We start from the raw sequence: 25,022 nt of genomic DNA, 5'->3' as shown, positions 1-25,022 counted from the left end.
CATCTGAAATACAAATTAGGTAACTCCTGATAAAACAACTTGGCCTTGACAAAATATAACTTAATGGATGTACACTCCAGTCCGTAACTTCATCACCAAACTTGCAATATTTAGTGTCATTCAACCAGTTGTGTGTAGTCCTTTAGGTTTGCAGAATGTACAGTAGCTTGCTGAAAATAAATATGAACTCAATTAATAAACCAAAAAAGAGTGTCCACCATGTTTTACCAGCTTTGTGTGTCTGCTGGTGTGGCCATCACAAACCGCATCCCTATTCTGAGGAGAACTTTAGCCAAAAATAGCAGATCTACAAGCTACAATGCCTTGCGCTGTGAGGCGTTGTGAGCTTGGAGATCTGCTATTTGTGGCAAAGAGGTTTGGGGGGAAAAAGCAGACTAAGTAGAGTGTGAAAGGTACATTTTACTAAGTATTGAGGGTTTTAAGTGGTTAAATGTCTGAAAATCCATGAAAAGGTTTACTCTGCACCACAATTGTATACAATACGTAGTGGGGAAGGGGGGGGGGGTCCCTGCTTCATCTCTTTCTCAGCCCGGGGGTCCTTGGCCTGAAAAATATTGAAGACCCCTGCTCGTAAATATTCAGTATTTTGCAGTTTGGGGACAGTAGGAAGGTTGATGGGATTACAGGGTATAGCAACAGAAATGAGAGAGAGAGAGAAGGTTCCGGTGCAATTCAGTTCAAGGCCTGCAGGGAAATATATGGTTGTGCTGGTCGTAGCCCCCCCACACCATTCATCATCAGTGGTGTAAAGTACACGTAGGCCTACTCAAGTACTGTACTTAAGTACAATTTTGAGGTATTTTTTTTTACTTTACTGGAGTATTTCCAATTTTCAGTACTTTTACTTCTATTATAATAATAATAATAATAAAACTTTATTTGTATAGCACTTATTTAAACAAAGTTACAAAGTGCTTGAACAGTCAGAAGAGCAATCAAAACAATGCAGATAATGAATTAACAGTGATATATACATTTACAGTAAAACAGAGCAATAATCAACAACATTTATCTCAAGTTAAAAAGGCCATTCTGTAAAAATGGGTTTTTAACAGGGATTTAAAATTCGTTAATGACCTGGTTAATCTTAGTTCTTCTGGTAGGCTTTTCCAGAGTATAGGGGCCTTTATAGAAAAGGCCCGACCGCCTTTGGTCACCAACTTAGCAGTACGAAATTCCAATAGACCCTGGCCAGAGGATCTAAGGGTGCGACCTGGCACATAAGGTTCCACCAGATCACATAAATAACTAGGCGCCAGACCATTCAGAGCTTTAAAAGTTAGTAATAAAATCTTAAAATCAATCCTGAAGGCAACTGGCAGCCAGTGAAGTGCAGCTAGGACAGGGGTTATATGCTCAAATCTCCTGGTACCGGTGATGAGCCTGGCTGCTGCATTTTGGACCAGTTGCAGACGATGAATAAGGTTTTGGTTGAGACCAGAGTATAATGCATTACAGTAATCAAGGCGAGAATATATTAAGGCATTCACAACAGTTTTAAGATTGGCAGTGGAAATAAATGATTTGATTTTATAAATGTTCCTTAAATGCATGAAGCAGGTTTGTACCACCTTTTTTATTTGGCTTTCAAACCGGAGTTCGGAGTCGAATTGGACTCCCAGGTTCCTTGCAACGGGAGTCACATTCGTTGCCAAGAGGCCACTACATCTCGGAGGAAAATATTGTACTTTTACTCCACTACAATTATTTGAAAACTTGTTTTACTAGTTACTTTGTAGATCTGAATTATTATTACAAAACCACTTATATACAGTATATATACTTTGGCAATTTGAAAGTAGCCGATCTACAAGCTTGTAGATCTTCTATTTTCAATTTTTTTTACATTGAAAACTTGTGAAATGGGACCTTCTGCATAATGAGTACTTATGCTTTTGGTACTTTAAGTACATTTTGATACCAATACTTTTGTACTTTTACTCAAGTACATTTTTATACTTTTACTTGTAACAGAGTATTTTACTTTTTCCACCACTGCGATTCAGTTCAAGGCCTGCAGGGAAATATATGGTTGTGCTCGTAGCCCCCCCCCACACACACCATTCATCATTATGCTTGGTACAGTTCTTCTACAGTGTTGTACACCAGGCTCTCTGTATGCTCACTGTGACTGTGGTTAATGAAAGTGTGGTAAGACTATATTAAAGGGATAGCTCACCCATCTATCGATTAGTCACCCCATGGAGACTTGAATTCATGGATAACCACTGTTAAGTGGTTAAGTATCCAGCTGATGTATGATTATTATATTTCATGGTACTCTGTAAAGTGTTTGGTGGTGACAACAGGGTGTCATCATCACACGGGTGACAGACTTGCCTCGCAGAGAGAGTGACAGGAAAATCGATCAAGGATTCTTTTGAGCGATATGCTGTCATTTGTGTGACAGCGATGCAGGGGTTCTTTATAATGGCTCATTGTTACATCGCAATACTCACTCTTTGTTAGGCCTGCTGTCACAATTATTACATAATAATCGCCTAATCGCAATTATTTGTGATAATCGCAATTATTTTTGCATAATCGTCAAATTCGTTTCCATGTTAAAAAAAAACATTTTCAAAAATAGTGGAAATAGCAGATTTTCCTCTTCTTTTTTTAAGATTTGTTTTTGGCTTTTCTATTGATACTATTGATATTGATAACTGTTTTCAGTGAAGATGGACAGGAAAGAGGGAGAGAGAGATGGGGAGAGACACGCAGCAAAGGTCGTCGGGAATGGGATTTGAACCCGCGACGCGCTGTCAGGCTACATTAATCCCAAGTGCCCGGACCGCTATAGGCCAGCGATCCGGGGCCGAAGTAGCAGATCTATACGAGCTTGTAGATTGGCTTTTTCCACTAATAATGTTTTTCCTTTTTTTTAAGTATAAAGTTCTTACATAATGTCAGTCATTTCTTTGTGTGTTTATGTTAATTGTCTTATCTTCCCTGTACAACTTCAAAGCCTGAAAGGCCAAACAAGTAATGTAATTTTTATTCATTCGTTCCACTGTTGAACGATAAAAGTGCAATTTTGGGGTGCCCGCTGGCCTAGCGGTCCAGGCGCATATGCTGGTAATCCAGCTTGAGTTGACAGTGTGTTGCGGGTTTGACTCTTGATGCTGACAACCTTGTGTCTGTAACACCCCCCCCCCATCTCTCTCCCCATTTTCTGTCAGCCTACTTTTGTATCAATAGAGGCAGAAAAAAAACAATTCGCAATTATTTGTGTGACAATTAATCGTCATGTAAAATCTCATAATCGTGACAGCCCTACTCCTTGTGGGAGTTTTATCTCTTTTTTTTCAATGCAACTTGCCTCATGGGGAGGTTGTGACATACAGTGGTGTAAAGTAACGAAGTACATTTACTCAAGTACTGTACTTAAGTACAATTTTGAGGTATTGTTACTTTACTGGAGCATTTCCAATTTTCAGTACTTTTACATTCTACTCCACTACATCTCAGAGGAAAATATTGTACTTTTACTCCACTACAATTATTTGTAAACTTTAGTTATACTAGTTCCTTTGTAGATTTTGATTATTATTACAAAGCACACATTACCCACTTCAGCCCTGTATACATTTCGGCCATTTGAAAATAGCCGATATACAAGCTCACAATGTGTCGCGATGCGACACATTGTGAGCTTGTAGATCTGCTATTTTCAAAAGATTTGTAGATTTATACATTTTATACATTTGAAAACTTTTGAAATGGGACATTCTGCATAATGAGTACTTTAACTTTTGTACTTTTAAGTATATGTTGATACCAACACTTCTGCACTTTTACTCAAGTACATTTTGTGTTCCGGACTTTTACTTGTAAACAGAGTATTAGTAGCATAGTTCTACATTGCAGTATTGATACTTTTACTTAAGTAAAAAATGGGAGTACTTTTTCCACCACTGGTGACATATGCTGTGTGTCATTCAGAGTGACAGAAGGCCTGGTGGCCCTGCATGGTCACTCATACCACTGGGCTCTCATAAGGTATCATAAACAACATCTGGACAGTTGACATTGTTGCCTCTAATCCCTACCGGGACGCATTAGTGAAGACAGGCTGATGCTCCACCTTATCACTATTGTAGTGTGTGTGTGTGTGTCGTGTGTGCGTGCGTGTGTGCGTGTGTGTGCGTGTGTGTGTGTGCGTGCGTGTGTGCGTTTGTGCGTGTGTGGGGCATCTTGAGAATGGATTAGGAACGACTAGGCATGTTACGATGTATCGTAAATCGATTCAAATCGATTCAAACTGGTGACAATTTAAATCGATTTAATCAAAAATGTATTGCGATGCAAACAGCAGAGGGCGTAATCGAGAATTGATAAAAAAAAAAAGTTTTCAGTCATTTGCTACTGTATTGAAAAGAGGATTAGCGAAAAACAGTTCTTTTTTTTTTAGAAGAAAATACTAGATTTGTGTAAAAAAAAAGAAAATGTGTAATTTGTCTGGAAAATTATTTTGTGTTTTAACAATCGTGAAAAATCATGAAAAATCGTATTGTGTACCTAGTAATGTGATTCGAATCGTATTGTGAGTTGAGTGAATCTTTACATGCCTAAGAACGCCCATGAGAGTGTAGTCTCGCGTAGCCAGACCCCACAGAAAATGAAAAACAGCGACCTCTGCTTTTCTGATATTCTGTGGAGTCTGGCAGGAGTATAATGTTAGACTAGAGCGCAGGGAAACACCGGTTTCATGTCTGCCTATAGCGCATCACTTCCGGTTGGTGCGACCATGTTTTCATTCCCACTAACAATATTTCTACACGGAACACTAACACCACTTCTCCCAGAGAACATGGATGGTTTTGGTTATAAGCCCACTTGTTTCTATGATGAAAGAGTAATTTAAAATGTGAATATCTTTCCGTGGTTTTGTCCGCTCCGAGGACGCTATTGTTAAATTAGTTTCGGCTAGTTTCGAGGGGGGGAGGGTGGATCATGGTGGATGGACACGTGAATCCCGCCCACTACATTTGATTGGGTAAAGCGCGGCCCACTTCCTGATCTGAAGGCACGCCCACTTGTAGCCAATGCGCACTGGTTAGGACGAACCGCTCCGACAGATTCCACCGCAGGTCGGAATCTGTTCTTGAGAGATTAATGAGAGTGTAACAAGCGGCTCTCACTATATGTGTGAGGTGTGAAATCTTTTCCCATAGGGGGATTTTAGATCATATAATAAGACTGTGTAAGCAGGCTGGCAGGAGGCCAGCCCAATGTACAAGCTTGTAGATCTGCCATTTTCTCTATTTAAAACATAAAGTGAAACTTTATAAATTCCCGAAATAGGGATGCCAGGGTTAATGTGGTTAACATATTTTTTTCATTGAATAGTTTATTTGTGCAAATCTAACCCTACGCATGCTGCGTGTAACATTATTTCCAAGGACACATCTATGTCCACTTAGGGCTTTATGAGGAGGACCGTATTAGCGGCTGGAATCAGTACAGAGCCATGTAGTAAGTCGCAAACGAGAAGGTGTATTCAACTGGCAAGTGGCAGCTTTTTATGCCCAGCTGAGCTAATGAGCCAGCCTGGACTATACCATTCATAAGGGGTGCACTCTAAATCTAGCATATCATAAATAGAGCATACAATAAATACATAAATAAACATACAAGACATAAATAAACATACAAGACATAAATACTTAAATACCCTTAACCCCCAAAAGTATATTACTGAACTACAAAATACTCTTTCCTCGCTATTACAACAACCATAAACAACTCTAAAACACATCACAAACCCCCCTCTGCATTCTGACTTGGTCCAGCCCAATTATACTGGACAGAATAACTCAACTTGCACAGTAACTGTTAAGATTCCAATCGTCACTCAACATTACATATCTTACACTTCTATACATATTGCACTTAAGTCTCTATTGCACTCATTCCTATTCTACATATTGCATCGCTCTGCCCATCCTGATTACCACTAAACATTTATGGCCTCAGGTGGAACTAATTAGCTGAGTGGCCAGCTCAACATGACAGGAAACACAATTCAAAATGTTCAGTTCAAAATGTATTCAATCAACAATAAAATCAGGAGTGTGCAAAATACAACTGTGCAAATTAATAAAGTGGCAATACCTAAAGTGCCTATATGCTGTGCAAATATCGTTCAAATACTATGGGTTTAAATTACATGTGCAAACATATTAACAGAGGTCCTCTCTGTTACAGGCTTTGTTGTTGCTTTTGCATTAGAGGTTAGCAGCCATCAGCCTGACTGTAAGAGTCTCGGCACATAAGGGCAGATTAACATGGCCCATTAAGAGCCATATAATACAAGGGATTATGTCAGAGCCCACCAACATGCTCATTAACTCCTATATGTTAAAGTGCTTCAGCTGGCGGACGCAGCATCCCGTTGATCCATCAACGTTTGCATTTCAAGCATTCAGCTGATGCTCTTATCCACAGCGAAGCAAGTACGTAACGTATATGTAAGGATCCCCTCGAAAACGAGATGATACATCTCAAGGGGTTATCCTTTCAATAAAGGTACTACTGTATATAAGTAATTGTTTTGAAAATAAAAGATCTACAAGCTCGCAACGCGTAGATCGGCAATTTTTTTAACAGCCAAAATAGGTGCTTAAAGGAGTTGTTCACCCCAAAAAATGTACTTATATTCTATCAATTACACTCCATGAAGCCTTGAATTCGTGGAGATTGTTTTTGTTTTTGTCGCAGTCCTAAGCCAATAATTAAAAAAAATAGAAAATAAGTAATTATTTTGGTGAACTACTCCTTTAAATGTTTAAACTCAGTTTGCTGGGAACCCTCAGGAACCCCCTCAAGGACCCCTGGGGGGGACCCCACTTTGAGAACCACAGCATTATGCTTCTGTATAGACGGATTTCCGCGCGACGTCATCACAGAGCAGAATGCGCAATCTGCGCATGCTCGGGGGAAACGAATTGTTGCTGTGTTGTTGTGTTCGGGAGTTAGCCATAATTCTGCTATTATAGGCATAATAGGCATAATGCTGCTATTATATACAAACAGATCCAACTTCCGACAAATATTTTTTATTGAGTAAACAAGGTATTACAAACTGCATAATTTAATCTACTTTCATTAAACCCAGTGAAGATCATTTCTTTTATGAATTGACATTTGACCAGAGCTGCTGCGGGTAATGGTGCCCTCTATAGGCTCCCTCCTCCTCTGCGCGGTCATATCCTCTCATGTTTACTAACAGGAAACCCGTCTATAGGGATGGAACCTGAAAGCTCCTGTCTGTAGGACAGCCTCTCTGAATGCTTTCACCCTGCTGAACCCACTGGCAACCCTCCATCCAGCCTGCTTACACAGTAGAATCCTCAGTGTTAATTTATCAATTTGTATCTCTGACAAGTGTACAAATGTAAACAAATGGGCCATTGCAGGTCCATGTGGTTACATTTGCACACTGTCAAGTGTTAAAGTAAGGGTGCTGTTAGGTGATTTTCTTGGGTTAAAACAAAAAGGGTTTTGTTAAAAAGGTTCAAGCTCTATATTATAGGCTCTATGCACAGCAGCCATATTATCACCTCCTTCCCAGGTGTTACCAATGATACTAATGAAGGCTCTGTTCCATTTAGTGTAGCACAGTGGTTTCCACGACCCCCATAACTCTGAGAGTGTACAAATGGAACCAAATGGACCCGTATTTGTACACTCTCAGAGTTACACACCTGCAAGGGGCCATTTGGAAGCCCATGAGGGTCCCTGGACCCCAACTATAGACCCACTGGTGTAGCAGAGTGTTTCCAGTGAGCCAACATGCACAATATCAGGACCCTGACTCTGTTTGACCAGAATGGAACAGAGCGTTCATTAGTATCATTGGTAAGACCTGTGAATGTCTTCATGATATGGCTGCTGTGAATAGAGCCTATTACAGTAATCAGAGCACTGAAGTCTGATGTAACTGCCACTAGAGGGCGCTGTTTCACGGGTTTGTGGCTTTATTTTTTGTGTTGAAATCCCCATTTGGGAATCTTAGATCACGTCATATAAGAACTGTGTTCCAAACATAAACACACCACCCCGGCGTTTTTGTCAGGGGGGTGGCTCTGCATCGTTTATGATATTCATTCATATTTGATACAGCATGTTTCTGGCGAAAATGGAATGAATTCTGCCTTAAAAGTCTTAAGAACTGTAGTCTTTCGGTTGTTTGACTCGTTTCTAGTGTTTATATTGTGTTACTCTTTGGGTAAATGTGTACATTTACACCTTCAGTCGATGCTTTATATCCATATGAGTAAAATCGCCGGGATGGCTAAAATTCCCCAATGAGGATATCTACACAAAAAGTAAAGCCACAAACCTGCGAAAAGCGCCCTCTACTGGTAGTGACGTCAGGACTTCGGTGCTCTATTCTGTGTCAGCTGTTTGTTCGGTAACAAAGGGTCTCCCCGTCTCTCCAGCTCTTTAATAAACAAAAAATACATTTTCAGGTAATACTTTTACTTTGATTGATGCCAATACTGTTTTTAATACAGCCCGTGAATATTCGTTCCACCACTGCCTCTTGGAAAAGTATAAAAAACATATTAGAAGAAGGAACATTAGTGGAGGTACTTCTGTGTCTTTCTGGCAGCGGGCATACAAAGTTTGGCACTGATCACAGTTGCCAGATTTTGGGAGAGAAATAAGCAACCAGGTCTATGAAAACAAGCCCAAAAGAAGCGACTATAGGCCACATGAGCACTTTAAACCTATATACTGTACATACATTGCCTATTTGAAAATATCAGCTCTACATGCTCACAACACATTGTGAAATACAAATGTGGAATATTTTTGAAACATTTTAACAAGACAAAGGGGGTGCCCCTGGTTCAAAATATTTTGAGATGGGGTCCGTGGACAAATACATATTAATCTGGGGGTCCTTTGACATGAAAATATTTGAGAACCACTGGTTTAAACAACATTAGGAATCAAGCCCAAATAAGCAAAGTTACACTTTAGAAACAAGCCACAAAAAAAAACGCATCCCGCAACTACCAATATTTACAAGCAATAGGGGTGTGCCGATATATTCGTCCCACGATATATCGCGATACGTTTTCGTGACGATATGTATCGTTTTGGGGAAAAAAAATATCGTTTTTAATTTGTTATTTATTTTTATTTATTACTTTTTTTTACAATCATTATAATCAGGCATGCAAACAGCCCCGAGGTGAAAAGGGTGACAACATGTTGTTGTTTTTTCGGGTCAGGTGTCACACTATTGCCCTATTTGGATTGAAAACGGCTATTGTAGCTGAAAAGCTACAAGTTTGCATGTCTGAATAATGCAAAAACAGAATTATTTGTTTGCATTTCCTTTTTTTCTCCCCCATATATTTTCATAATAAAAAAAGTGCGTATCGTATCGAAGTTGTGAGCCAAATATCGTATCGTATCGTTTGGTGAAATTAGTGTATCGGCACACCCCTACAAGCAACTTTACAGAAAAACAAGGCCAAAGTTGCTTATAATAAGCAGACATGGCAACCCTGGCGCTGATCAGTCGAGCAGTTTGTGAGATTAGTTCCAGACACACACACACACACACACACACACACACACACACACACACACACACACACACACACACACACACACACACACACACACACACACACACACACACACACTCAGACACTCGCCACGCCATAAAAATGCGGCAGTTCGCATGGAGTCGGAATCGCTGCCATTTTAAATTTCATTGTGCTTTCCAACAGTAATACAGCAAATCTTCTTGTAAACACTCCCTATGGGAGAAGTCCAAACTATTTGTCATTGGGCGAATGGGCGTTGAAAAGCACCCACCAGAGAGAGGTGCATGGTAACATGATGAATGTCCTCCCCATAGGCCAGCCGAGGGGTCAGACAGTCCTTGGTCACTAAAGCCACCACCAGTGCTGACTGGCTGCAAACGTGGTGTGGTTTTTTGGTGCTTTGCACCAAATGAATTGTGGACTAAAAAGTAAGATGAAAGGATAGCTTGTGGAGTCGCTGTCGAAGGCAGTGGTGGAAAGCGCATTTACTTAAGTACAATGTTGAGGTATTTGTACTTTACTTGAGTATTTCCAATATCCAATAGTTTTGCTTCTACTCCACTGCATCTCAGATCCAAATATTGTACTTTTACTCCACTGCCTTTATTTGAAAACTTGAGTTACTAGTTACTTTGTAGATTTGTATTTCTATATTGCAGTATTGATACTTTTATGTAAACAAAATGTTTTAGTACTTTTTCCACCACTGGTCGAAGGTGAATCTGGATGACTGTAATCACCAGCTAAATGTATATAGGTATTATGTAATAACATACATTTTTGGACAGGAATGATGATGCTGTGATGATGACATTGGAGAAATGCTGTATCAGGGTTTTTGTGTCATTAAGGGGAGGTGTAGCTCACATATGCACAAGCACGTGTGCTTGCACACACACACACACACACACACACACACACACACACACACACACACACACACACACAATGACCAGCAAAATAACTTCTAAAACAAATATTTTAGTAAAACAAACCGAGAGTCCATATACTTTCCCGTATAAACACACTCATTTTTCAATATTTGTCAGACATCCCCAGCAGTCCCTTACTAAGCACATATTCTGATGAAATGGTACCTCGACGTTTTGCTGAGGATCGTGCTTTCTTTTTTTTTATTATTTTTTACAAAGTTTTTGTGTAAACGCCAAGAGAGAGGAGTATCCCTTTTCTCTAGCAGAATGGGTCTGGAGAACAGACTGCACCTACAGTACTGTAGCAGTGGACGGTAAATATTTAATCATTTGAGAAATAGAGGCACTGCTGACTTCAAGAAATGGGTCACCTTAACAACTTCACAAGCATTGCGTTGCTGTCGGGGCAGAAACCCCTTTATGTCCATGTTTAAACTTTTTTTTCGTGTTTTTTCGTAAATTAACCCCCCTTGGGGACCCGACCCCCAGTTTGGGAACCACTGCTATATAGGACACAACAGTGGACATATTATGTCCATTATGGTAACTTATTGGGGCCGGCTTCATACTGCATTCATGCATTTTGATGTTTGAAAGGATCATTTTGTTTTTCTTTTTTTTTTTGTATCTGTTTATTGTTTTTTTTTAAAAGGCATTTCTGTGCCAGTCCTTCATAGTGCAGGCTTTGATTGGGATATTGAAATAGTAAGTAGATATGTCAGTGTGTCCCTGACATGGAAGCGTCTTTGTGAGAAGAAAAGTGGAATCAGGCTGGCAAGGTGAAGGTTATTTTTTTTAATCACCAGTGTTTTTTTTAATGTTTTTGAGCATCCGACTGATAAGGGCACAAGCTCTAATAATGATCTAATGATCAGTTCAGACCATCATTCAGCTCAGGACGCTATTGAGGATGAATGAATCATACTGTAATGACATAGTGTAATGTCAAGCTGAACTACTTGAAAGCTACATTATTCTGAAATAATGAGAAGTAAACAACATTTCTGGCTGTTTTGTTTCTTTGTACCATGAAAAGGTATTTTCTTAAGTACATATGACGTGAGCTGCTTGACACATTTTGATCCAAGTGATTTTCTTATGGGTCATTTTTTAGTTTATACTGGAGTAAAATATCTTTCAAGTAAGATATCTGTACCTTTACTATGGTTTTTATACATCGCTATTTATTTCTCCATGTTTAACGTGTAAGGCAGAATTGGGCAGAAATCATGAAGCAGTTGCTGCAATTTGTATAATAATAATAATCATTTGTTATTGGATTTATTATTACACTGGAATATGGAATGTGTTCCAGGGGCCAAATGAAAGCTCGGCTGGGGCCAGGTGTGGCCCGCGGACCGCCAGTTGAATATCACTGCCCTACTTGATCATACTACAGCATCACACAAAAGCATCAAAAGTGGCAGATCCAAGGCGCTCGGATGGTGCAGTGATAAAGTCCCTGCCCACCACCACAGAGGTTGTGGGTTCAAATCCACCGTGGTGCATCCGGCTTTGGTCAGGCTTCTGTACGAACACAATTGGCCCGTGTTCAGGGGAGGGAAGCAGGGCTGGGAGGGTGATATTGGTCATTGCACGCACTCCGGGCTGGGGGGCGACACCTGTCAGCAGGGAGTGTTGGGCGGGAGGAGTAGGACGAAGGCCCTACGTCCTCCCGGTGGGGTCTCCTCACCTCCTAAACAAGTGATTGGCTACTCTAGATTTAGAAAGGAAAACAGTGGCAAAAAAAGTGGCAGATCCACAAACTCGAAACGCGGCTACTTTGGCTACTTCTGAATTTGAATCCTGAAAAGTAACAGTTTTGGAGAGACAATTGTTGCTCCGCAGCGACCAGCTGGGTTTGAGCTGAAACCCAATTTCCCTCCTTGGGAGCAAGTATAGGTCAATATGTTTTTATGACCGATGTGGGATGTTTTATCCCTGCTTCTATCACACTGAATTAGACTGATATGTTTGATATAGTTAGCCTCATAGCATATTTGCCTAAGTCATATTTCGAAGGTTTTCAGGAAAGAAGAAATGAAAAATGTACATACTGTAGGCAAATTAGGCAAAAAATAATCATCTTTTTGACTTATTCAGAAACACTCACTCATCTTGCCTGAGTCATATTTATCTGCCTTCAGTTATAACTGCCTAACTCTGCTTAGACTGCTGATTCATCCTGCCTTATTACCTACTGTATGTCCTCAGCCTATCAGAATGCGTGTTACTGTACATTCAAAATAATTTCTGCCTAAGTCAAACAAGTTATCCTCATAGCATAATTACCTAGGTCATGTTTGGAATGTAACAAGCATTCTGATAGGCTGAGGACACAGGCAATGAGGCACAATGAAGCAGCAGTGTTAGGAGAGTAGTTAGGCAGAAATGTCAATTTGCCCAAAACATTACGTAGGCAATTATGCTAACGATATGTATGTTTGATAACACCACAGTTTAACAGTTGAATGAAAAAAGGGTTATCCAAATTAACCCTGATGTTGAACCTTGAAAATGTGTCAACATTTGTCAGAATTATTTATGTATTTATTTCTATCTAGAAATAGCAAAAGAATAGCAGAGCTTCTTGTCAGATGAACAAGTATAGGGCTTAACCTCCCTTTAGTTTTCTTTTATAAATGGAACCCTGCTGAGTCCATTCCCTGTATGAGTGTCTGTTTGATCAATGGATGTCTAATCCATTAGCGCAGCGCGTATCCTCTGCTCAGCACCCAATACAGCGATGTGTAAACCACGGGGTGCTACAGTATGTTGGCCAAAGCTCTTGGCATCAATCAAACAGAATTGATTCCAGCACCGTCCCCCCAGATGCTGTCAGGAAACGGAGCATCATGGAGATTCATGGTAGCCCAGTGGTTCTCAAACTTTTTCACGTCAAGGAGCCCCCAAAATTACATGTATTTGGCCGCGGACCCCCATCTCAAAATATTTTGTTCCAGGGACCCCCCGAAGCAAAGACTTGAGTTACAAATGTTCGCTTTAAAAATATATATATACAGTATATATATTCAAGATCTGCAAAAAGGTTCAAAAATAGCAGATCTACAAGCTCACTCAGTGCCCTGCTATGAGCTTGAGTATATCTGCTATTTTTGCATGTTCTCCCCGTGTACTTCACAAAAAACTTTCACAAAAAACATGCAGTAATCCTGGTCTCTATACTGCCTCTCCCTGGTCAGCCGGGGCGCCTGATGGAGGGGAAAGGAACTGGTTGGAATAACGTGTTCCTTCCACGCGCTACGTCCTACCGGGGAAACTCCCCCCTGTCAGGTGATAAGAAGCGGCGTGCTAGCTCCTCATGCATTGAAGGAGGCATGAGGTCAGTTCTGGGCTCTCCCCAGGCTGGCAGAGGGATAGTAGTGTCCAGGATTACGTAGGCAATTGGCACTGGGTGAAAAAAGGGGTTACAAAATCGTGGGATAAAAAATGTAAAGGAAGTGTCCTTGAGCAAGACACTGAACCTGCAAGCTGCATGGTTTCCTGTGTGAACGTGTCTGCGAAAACGAGGCAGGAATGTAATGCACATTGTAAAGCACTTTGGAGAGAGGCCTACTACCTAAATGCACCATTTACCATTTAACCCTTTAAGGCCGGGAAGGGAACGCTTGTGTGTCATTTTAAGATGTATTTGGCTATTCAAAAATAGCAGATATACAAGCTCATAGCGCGGCTCCGAGTGCCGCGCTATGAGCTTGTAGATCTGCTAATTTTTAAGACAATTTGTACATTTATATACATTTTTTGCTCAAATCTTTGCTTCTGGGGGTCCCTGGAAAAAAAATTGTTCTAGATGGGAGGGGGTCCGCGGACAAATGCATATTATTTTGGTGGTCCTTGACATGAAAAAAGTTTGAAAACCATTGATAATATAGCAATATAAGTCAAAAATGAAATAAAAAAAAACTTTGGGAAAAAACAACTGTTAGGATTTAGAAGACATGTAAAATCCCAAGAAGCAAAGATTTGAGTTTCACTTTAAAAAAGTAAATATATAAAACTACTAAAGATTTGCACACAAAATAGCAGATATACAAGCTCGTAGCGCGGCACTCGGTGCCGCGCTATGAGCTTGTATATCTGCTATTTTTATATAGCCAAAGAAATCTTAAAATGACACAGATGCGTTCCCGGTCTTAAAGGGTTAACTGCGTGCATAAGGGAGTTTCGGCACAGCGTCTCCTCCACGACCAAGGCTACAGGGGAAATTCAACCTTTTTTTTTTCTCTCTTCTCCTCCGCGATATTGAAATGAAGTGTCAGCCACTGTTACTCTGAGAGCAATGGCACACGGCGCGCGGGGAGAAAGGGAAAAGAGAGAGGAACTTGTAAAGTGTGAATAGTACTGCTGAGCAAAAAGTTAGCCTGAATAATTCATGGGCTACAGTGCTGTGTGCTCTCGCTGCTCTGAATAGACGCGTTAAGGTTACGGCTAAGCAGCCTAGCCCGCCCGCCTCGTCTGGGAGCATTCCGAGTGACATTGATTCACGCAGTGTGATTTTACATTCTTACACTGTGGCCGTTTAACCCGTTAAAACCGGGCAAAGCATCTGTGTCATTTTAGATTTGAGCTACATTGGTTGGCTATTCAAAAATAGCAGATATACAAGCTAACTGTGAGCTTGTATCTCTGCTATTTTTGAAAAATCGTGAACATTTGAGCAAATCTTTGAATATATGTAGATTTTTTTAGTAAGTATTTAGGAGTAGTTCACCCCATAAATGACTTATTTCCTATCAATTACACACCCCATGAAGCATTGAATTCATGGAGATTTTTTTGTTTTTGTCGCATTCCTGAGGCAATAATTTGATGACCGGCGGTGTCTCTGGTAGGAGACACAAAGAGTCTCCTTTGTGTCTCCTACCGGATACATAAGCATCTTTATTATTATCATTAAATTATTGGCTCAGGAATGCGGTTGTGTAATTGATAGAAAATAAGTCAACTACTCCTCTAACTCAAATCTTTGCTTCTGGAGGACAACATATTTTGTGATGAGGGGGGGGGGGGGGGGGGGGTCAGCCAAATACATATCATTTTGGGGGTCCTTGACATGAAAAGGTTTGAGAACCACTGATATATAATATAATAATATATGTTTTTCTGAAAACTGTTAGAATTTAGAAGACATTTTGTAGAATCGGCCTCAGGTCTTAATGGGTTAATGGATGCTGTGTCTCGTTCAAGGACACTTTGACTGGACATTATAGTGCTGTTAAATAAATATATGTGCGTGCAAATACATAACAGCGTGTGCATTCATTGGAAAGAATACTATTCATTTCCTTTCAGAAATACCGGTAACTCGCCACTCAAAAGGCAGCCTTGCTTCTGCCCTCCGGGACTATCAAATAATATCAATATCTATAGCTGGTAGCCCAATGTTACTTGCACATTGTACATAGATAAGTATAATTGATATACAGTATTATGTATGCCTTTTGCATAAATGGCTATATTAAATTATCCACCGTATTCAGCACATCCCCCGTTGCTGCTAAAGGTATTTGACCATACCTTGCCATAAAGAGATTATTCATCATCGCTGGCGTTCTTAATCTGCAGGGACGTGCACAGATAGACTAGGTGGCGCTCGAGCACCTGCCCTTTGCCCTCTTGACCAGAAGTGCCCTTTTGAAAAAGGGTTTACAGCAGGGGTCTTCAACAGGGGGTCTGGGACCCCTACGGGGTCCTCAGAGTTACTACAGGGGGTCCGCCAAATCTTTATGTGATATGATTTTTCTTTTTACCATAACCACTCGAAACCTAGCATCCCTTTTCTGAGGAGAACTTTAGCCAAAAATAGCAGATCTACAAGCCCACAACGCCTCGCGCTGCGAGGCGTTGTGGGCTTGTAGATCGGCTATTTTTGGCAAAGAGGTATAGGTGTAGACGGAAAAAAGAGCAGACCAAGTAAACAAAAAAAAGTATAATTTACTTGAGCACCTGCCCCTCAAAACGTCTGTGCACGCCACTGTTAATCTGTACTTTTTAACTTTATTTTTTATCTAATCTATATTTTCTATTCTAATATTTATTTCAGTACCAGCATAATTATCATTATCTTGTTGTTATAGTGTTGTGTTAGCACAGTCTTTGTCACCCACCAACATTTCACAGTTTGTGCCCCTTGATTCTTGGCTCCTGATTCTTGCTAGCCTCATGTTCAAAACAAATCAAATAAAACGTGTCCAGATGAAGCAGAGAGACTGGTCTAATGGAATATTGCCTCCCACAGCTCCATATCACAATGTTTCCTTTGTTGTCGATTTTCAGTAATGGAACACAACGTTCTGGTGTGTTCCACCACAACTCTTACTAAACCATTTAAACCGGGAACACATCTGTGTCATTTTTATATTTCTTTGGCTATTCAGAAATAGCAGATCTACAAGCTCTACGAGCTTGTAGATCTGCTATTTTTGAAGAATCTTGAATTTTTTTGCAAATCTTTGAATATATATTTTTAAAGCAAACATTTGTAACTCAAATCTTCGCTTCTGGGGGGTCCCTGGAACAAAACATTTTGAGATGGGGTTCCGCGGCCAAATACCGCGGCTAAAAAAGGTTTTCTAAATCCTAACAGTATGTTGCTACATCAGTGGTGCTCCAACTTCCATGTCAAGGACCCCCAAAATAATATGTATTTGGCAGCAGTCCCCCCATCTCAAAATATATTGTTCCAGGGATCCCCGGAAGCACAGATCGGAGTTAAACATGTTCGCTTTAAAACAATATAGTATGTGCAAAGATTTGCAGAGAAAATAATGGTGATTAAAATGAATAAATAGCAGATGTACAAGCTCATAGCACAGCACCGGGTGCCACGCTATGAGCTTGTATATCTATTTTTTAATAGCCAAAGAAATCCAAAATGACACAGCGTTCCCGGATTGAATGGGTTAAACCAGTTCCATCTATCCAATATAGGCTCTATTCACAGCAGCCATATTATCACTTCCTTCACAGGTGTTACCAATGATACTAATGAAGGCTCTGTTCCATTGTCTAGCACAGTGGTTTCCACGACCCCCATAACTCTGAGAGTGTACAAATGGAACCAAATGGACCCTTACGGGTCCATTTGGTTCCATTTGTACACTCTCAGAGTTACACACCTGTAAGGGGCCATTTGGAAGCCCATGAGGGTCCCTGGACCCCAACTGTAGATATGCACAATATCAGCACCCTGACTCTGTTTGACCAGAATGGAACAGAGCCTTCATTAGTATCATTGGTGACACCTGTGAATGTCTTCATAATATGGCTGCTGTGAATAGAGCCTATTTGGGAGACTGTGGTCAAGCCTAGCTTGGCTGTCCTAAAGCCTCCCCCTCCCCCTCTCCCCCCTCAACCAGTCCTCCATGTAGGGATCATATCACCTTGCAAACAAACACCCATCTGCACTTTTCTCTGAATGTTTGTCTTTCTCTGAGAATGATGTTTTCATTTCAAATGTTCTTTTTTTCCAGGTGGGTCGTTTTTTCGGTGAGGTGGATGGATCTGTCATGGCACAACTCATCAAGATGGGGATGTACAAGAAGTATGACTGTTTACTTTAGTATACTTTTCTTTACCCTCCTGCTCAGTGGTGTAACAAAACTAAGTACGTTTACTCAAGTGCTGTACTTTAAGTACACATTTAAGGAATCTTTACTTTACTGGAGTATTTTCAATTTCCAGTACTTTTACTTCTACTCCACTACATCTCAGAGGCAAATATTGTACTTTTACTCCACTAACTTTAGTTAGGCCTGCTAGTTACTTTGCAGATATATAGTATTACATTATAAAACACACTTTAACCACTTCAGCCCTATTTTATACATAGCAGAACATATCAGATCTACAAGCTCACAACGCATCGCATCGCGACACATTCTGAGCTTGTAGATCTGCTATTTTCAAACATTTTAGTACTTTTACTTTTGGTACTTTAAGTATATTTTGATGCCAATACTTTTGTACTTTTATTCAAGTACATTTTGAACACTGGACTTTTACTTGTAGCGGAGTATTTCTGCATTGTGGTATTGATACTTTGTCTTAGATAAAACATTTGAGTACATTTTCCACCACTGCTCCTGCTACAGCAATGCAATGGATGTACGTACTGTATGCCCTATTGACATGAATATTTCTCTCCCAGGGTTTCCTTGTTTGACTACCAGGCCATGTGCAAGAACAGCCATCATCACGCTAACAGCGCTCGTCCTCTCCTGAGTGTGAGTCATGAAACCTCGTCTCCATATTCTGACTTTTTGTGTTTTTACCCATTGAGACCTGAAGCCGATTCTACATCCTAAATCTCAACAGTTTTCTGAAAAACTTATGTTTCTATATCAGTGGTGCTCAATCTTTTTCATGTCAAGGACCCCCAATATTATATGTATTTGGCCGCGGACCCCCATCAAAATATTTTGTTCCAGGGACCCCCCAGAAGCAAAGATTTGAGTTAAAAATGTTTGCTTTAAAAATATATATATATTCAAAGATTTTCACACATTTTCACGATTTTTCAAAAATAGCAGATCTACAAGCTCATAGCGTGGCACTCGGTGCCGTGCTATGAACTTGTAGATCTGATATTTTTGAATAGCCCAAAGTGTAAAATAATGCTTTTTAGCTCAAATCTAAAAATGACACAGTTCCAGGTCTTAATGGGTTAACACATTTTGCTGGGGACCCTCTCGAAGAACCCCCCAAGAACCCCTGGGGGTCCCCGGACCCCACCTTGAGAACCAATGCTGTATAGTACAGTACAGTAGACAGTATAATAGCACAGTACAGTACAGAACACATAGTGACGAGTTGTTGTATCAGTAGTTAGCTTGCAGTGAACTATATTATAAGGACATAACTGTCTCTTTGCTCTTTACACACTTCACTTTGAAGCTGTTAGTTTTTAATATGATGCAATACATCACAATAGCGATGCAATATGATTCAACTCCATGTCTCCTTGGGGGCAGTTTAACCCTTTAAGACCCGGAACGCATTCTGTGTCATTTTAGATTTTTAGCTGTAACCATTATTTTATACTTTGGGCTATTCAAAAATAGCAGATCTTCAAGCTCATAGCGCGGCACCAAGTGCGGCACTACGAGCTTGTAGATCTGCTTTTTTTTTTTTTTTTTAATAGTGAAAATGTGTGCAAAACTTTGAATAATATATATTTTTAAAGCGAACATTTTTAACTCAAATCTTTGCTTCTGGGGGATTCTACAAAATGTCTTCTAAATCCTAACAGTTTAAAAAAAAAAACTTATGTTGCTATAATCAGTGGTCAAGGACCCCCAACATTTTGGTAGTGGACCCCATCTCAAAATATGTTGTTCCGGAGACCCCCAGAAGCACAGATCGGAGTTAAAAATGTTTGCTTTAAAAAATATATGTATATTGAAAGATTTGCACAAATTGTCAAGATTTTTCAAAAATAGCAATTGTACAAGCTCATACTGTAGTGCAGCACAGAGTGCCGCGCTACGAGCTTGTAGATCTGCTATTTTTGAATAGACCAAAGAAATCTTACAATGACACAGATGCGTTCCCGGTCTTAATGGATTAATAACACACCCATATGAAATAATTTAATGAAAAAACGGTAGACACAATAACAGGGAGCGGAGCGGAGGTCACGCTCAGAAGCGAGTGCAATAACTGGAAAGAGAATAACATTTGAAGAGTGCAAAATATAGTGTTTGTTTTATGACTATATCTGCTGTTTGTTTGTGTGTGTTTGTTTCACCCCCCCCCCCCCCCAGCCCTTCTATGGCCTCCTGGCGCTGCTGAGATGGCTCTTTACTAACGCAGCCATGTAAGTGTGTGAGCCCTCTTGGTGCATGACATGAAAGTGGTTATGTACAATTTAGACCTGGGACGCCTATACGTTTTATACCTTTCAAGCTGTCTCTGTGTCATTTTAGTTAGCTATAAGCCTACATATATATTGTTGCTGTCGGGCAGAAACTTCTTATCTCAGTATTTTAACTGTTTGTGTTTTTTCGTAAATTGACGCCCTAGTCCTAAAAGGGGAACAATCATCATCATACAACGGGACAGACTTAAACCACTCGAACCCCGGCATCCATATTCTGAGGGGGGACATTAGCCAAAAATAGCAGATCTACAAGCTCAAAACGCGTCGCGCTTGGCGCGGTGCGGTGCGTAGATCGGCCGTTTTTGGCAAAGAGACTTGGTGTGGAATGGAAAAAGCGTACCAAGTGCTGTTGCATCTCTGAACCATATCACTAAGACTCACACATACTTCTTTCCTCCTGTCACTCCAGGTTCGTTCTGGATTTCAACTTCTGCGGGTTGTGGCACTCTGATTATTTTGTCGACGGTAAGCCCCCCCCCTCTCCCCTCCCTCTGTGACAATAATAGCCACGGAAGAGAGAGAGGGAGAGAGAGAGGGATTTAAAATAGATTAAGATTAAGAATGGAAAGTCTTTGAGTGACACCTTTGAGAGAATATAGAATGTTTATGATTTCATTGTGTTTGTTGAGGATTCATTTCATATCGCATTTCATGTCATTCTTTCATGGTATACCGTTCACACAAATCCTTTTCTTTAACCAACGTGTCATTATTACTGTCATCTGTTTCATGCATGTGTGACATAATCCATGGAAATGCATCTTCCATCTCATCCTGTGGTCCATCTCCATCCATCATGTGGTTGACAACATACAGCCAAGGCTGGCTATCATACATGTGAGTACCGTGTGTGTGTGTGTGTGTGTGTGTGTGTGTGTGTGTGTGTGTGTGTGTGTGTGTGTGTGTGTGTGTGTGTGTGTGTGTGTGTGTGTGTGTGTGTGTGTGTGTGTGTGTGTGTGTGTGTGTGTGTGTGTGTGTGTGTGTGTGTGTGTGTGTGTGTGTGTGTGTGTGTGTGTGTGTGCGTGCGTGCGTGCGTGCGTGCGTGCGTGACAGGCTAGCGAAAAAGATGTTTGGTTGTTTTACATCTAAAGTTAAACAGCCTTTCATTAAAGGAGTAATTCACCCATAAAATTACTTATTTTCTATCAATTACACACACCATTAAGCCTTCAATTCATGGGTATGTTTTTGTCTCATTCCTAAGCCAATAATTTTGATGACCGGCGAAAAGATGCTAATGTCTCTGGCTTAGGAATGCGACAAAATCTAAAAAAATATCCATGAATTCAAGGCTTCATGGGGTGTGTAATTGATAGATTTTTTTTGGTTGAACTATATCCCTTTAACATCTATTCTAACCCCACACACACCCGTTGTTGGGCTGAGGTTAATGTAGAAGCTGCAATCGATGTTTGGAAAAACTTGAGTCAGGTATCAGTGAACTGGGATGTTTTTGTGGTTGTCATTGAAGAAGCATTCCTTACCAAAGTTTTAAAGCACCAACCGCTTCAATGTGTGGTCTTACAGCTTGTCTTACAGCTCTGGGTAGGAGTGTAAACTACTAGCGTTTATATTTGGAAGCTAATGTCCACATAGAGTGCTTGTTAGGGTGTCTGCTTAATAGCAGGAAAGTCCAAGTCACAAGTGCGGCCAGCCAGGAATCGAACCGGGGATCTGCTGTCAGGCATTAGAGCCCATGCGGTACAACAAGTACTATACGCCCTAAAACCCTCTGCTATTGGATCGCCCCATGCTCTGGATTGTCCACCAGTCTACCATCTGCTACTAACTATGTTCAAAAAATACTTTTAACATGTAAACATAAATGAGAGAGAGAGAGAGAGAGAGAGAGAGGGAGAGAGGGAGAGAGGGAGAGAGGGAGAGAGAGAGAGAGAGAGAGAGTGTCTGAAAAGCCTCAGGAGATGGACTGAGGCCCTCCAGCCCAAACAGTGCGAAATTGGAGAAGTATCAATTATGACGATAGGAACTATGTTTAACTGTGTGTGTGTGTGTGTGTGTGTGTGTGTGTCATTGTGATTTCAGCCCATAAACAGAAGAAGGTGGAGGCCTATCTGCCATGTGACACTGCTTATCCCGGCTTCATGTACGACTACTCCATCAGGGAGACCAACAGCTTGATTAAATGTGGCCGCTGTCAAAAGTAAGAACACACACGCACGCACACACACACACACACACGCACGCACGCACAAACACACTATAATCATGCAAGCACACATGCCAGCACACATACAGTAATAAACCCTTCACAAAAGTTCACTTTCTCCTAATTAACATATGATAGATTGTTACTACTGGAGTGTTTGTTTGAATAGTTTATTTCTATACTCTTTTTTTCTTCAGTCAGACATTACAAGAATATTTTTTTATTTTAACCTGGTCCAAAAGGCATAGGCAGAAGCTTGTAGCTTATTAATGCCTATCCTTATTAAATGTTGTTACCTTTTAACGAGAAAGAAGAATGTGACGAACATAACTAACAAACAAAAAAAGAAACTAAACAAGACAAAACAAAATATAAATCCATAATGCACAGAAGTAGATCCCTAGTCTATCAATCCTATGTGATCACATCCATTGAGACCTGGAACGCATCTGTGTCATTTTAGAATTCTTTAGCTATTCAAAAATAGCAGATATACAAGCTCATAGCGGGGCACGAGCTTGTAGATTTGCTATTTTTGAAAAATTGTGTTTTTTTTACATTACTTTCAAAAAACTGTTAGGATTTAGATAAAAAAAAAAAAATCAGCCTCAGGTTTTAATGGGTTAACACATTTGGTCAATACATCCATCAATCATTCCATTCGGTATGTGTCCAGTATAAACTGTTTGAATTGCATTAAACGTATACTTTGCTTAATAGTCTCAGGCAAGCCGTTCCACAGCTTCACACCACGACCAGAAATACTCATACTTTTCAAAGTAGTACCAACACTTAGTTGTTTTGATTTTAGTGGCAGTGTTAATTGTGTGTTAATTGGCTGTGAACGGCCCGTTTCAGGATGTTTGTGGTGCAGCAGATTCCTGAGAGTAACCTGGTTCTGGTGGTGACCCAGGCCGACTGTGACTGCTCCCGCCAGTACGGGCCCATTCTGCTGGAGCCCAAAGAGATCAAATATATCCTTCCATTCATCTGAATATTTGTATTTCCTTTATTCAACCACATCACTTAAGCCATTAGTTCTCAAAGTGGGGTCCGGGGACCCCGGGCGGTCCTTGGGGGAGTTCCAGGGGGTCCCAAGCTAAATGATGGATAGTTAGGAACCAAATTGACCCATATGGGTCTGTAACTCTGAGAGTGCACAAATGGAACCAAATTAACCCTAAAGGGTACAAAAACAGCCGAAAATAGCCGATCTAGCAGCTCGCAACGTGTGAGCTGGTAGATTGGCTTTTTTCGATGAATGTTTGCCAGTTATGACATGCCCAAGATGACATGGTAAAAATAAGTTACAAACAGAGCAGCAAACACAATACATAGAAATTAAACAATACATAGAAATAAACAACATTACAAACCAAAATGTTTGCAAAACAAATGGGGGAATTCACATCTACCTTACTCAACAGTAAACAAACCAACATACAGTATAAGTGTACTGTATATACAGGGTATCTGGACATTTCTAAAGTGACAATTTAAGGACTTTTTTAATACCTCTAAAATAAAAAATAAAATGAAAAACAAACTAGTAATAAGACCATCACTACGTCAAATGTAACCAACAAACTAAACTATAAACAGTGGTCAAACGCCAAATTGTCAAATATCACCAAAGAAAGAGGCAAACATTTAGAAAATGTAGCTTGTAGATCGGTTATTTTCACAATATTTACCTGTGGAACCGAGTCAAACTAAATGTAATGCCTCAACTCCTACAATTCCAAGTGCTTGTCAGGGTGGAGGGTCCCCAGTTCAAATATGAATATTTTTAGCTCACACATTGATCAGTGGATGATTCCTTAACGGCTGTGAACATAACGCCACGGTGAAATGCAACAGGATGAAGTCTCAGAAGGTCCGCCGGCGCCCAGACTCCTGCCATGCCTACCACCCTAAGGTGAGCCATGCTCTCACGTTGGCACCTACACCTTGATTTACTTAAAAATCTCCATGAATTCAAGGCTTCATGGGGTGAGTAATTGATAGAAAATAAGTCATTTTTTGGGTGAACTACTCCTTTAACATTGACTTATTGATTCAATACTTTATTAACAGTTTGCAAAAGGTACAGAGGTACAGTTATACAATAATGCTAAAAGGATAACACTAAAAGCCCTGAGGCAAGGGCAGTAAAAGTATTTTTACAGAAAAACAGTGGGGGGTCATTTCTTTTGGCAAGCCAGAAGACTTGTCTAGGTTAGAGCTCTTCACGGGCCTAAAAAAAACGGACCAGAACCGAAATGGAAATGTGAAATTTGATCCGATTCCGAGCCGCTCCGAGATTTCTTTCAAATAACAAAACCAAACCCGAGTGGAACTGTGATAATTTATTTTTTACGGACCCAAACCCTAATTGGACTGGTGAAATTTGTTCCGAACCCGATTATTTCCGAGATTCCGAGACC

General features: G+C 40.4%; 1 protein-coding gene across 1 annotated transcript in view; it reads left to right on the top strand.

The window, feature by feature from the left end:
* LOC311047049 (voltage-dependent calcium channel subunit alpha-2/delta-4-like) overlaps nucleotides 1-25,022 on the top strand; it is a gene marked incomplete at its 5' end in the record, with an annotated part of 127,813 nt that overhangs the window by 101,878 nt on the left and 913 nt on the right. Inside the window, 8 exons of the mRNA XM_084059632.1 lie at nucleotides 18,022-18,092; nucleotides 18,699-18,774; nucleotides 20,314-20,366; nucleotides 20,839-20,894; nucleotides 21,246-21,266; nucleotides 22,473-22,590; nucleotides 23,455-23,570; nucleotides 24,432-24,514. Coding sequence (XP_083915758.1) covers nucleotides 18,022-18,092; nucleotides 18,699-18,774; nucleotides 20,314-20,366; nucleotides 20,839-20,894; nucleotides 21,246-21,266; nucleotides 22,473-22,590; nucleotides 23,455-23,570; nucleotides 24,432-24,514 — 594 coding nt within the window. The remainder of the gene's footprint in view (nucleotides 1-18,021; nucleotides 18,093-18,698; nucleotides 18,775-20,313; nucleotides 20,367-20,838; nucleotides 20,895-21,245; nucleotides 21,267-22,472; nucleotides 22,591-23,454; nucleotides 23,571-24,431; nucleotides 24,515-25,022) is intronic.

This window comes from Gymnoscopelus microlampas, assembly GCF_963454915.1.
Source record: "Gymnoscopelus microlampas genome assembly, chromosome: 6".
Classification (NCBI taxonomy): domain Eukaryota; kingdom Metazoa; phylum Chordata; class Actinopteri; order Myctophiformes; family Myctophidae; genus Gymnoscopelus; species Gymnoscopelus microlampas.
Note: the sequence above shows the minus strand (reverse complement) of the source record. Positions and strands in the feature narration are given on the sequence as shown.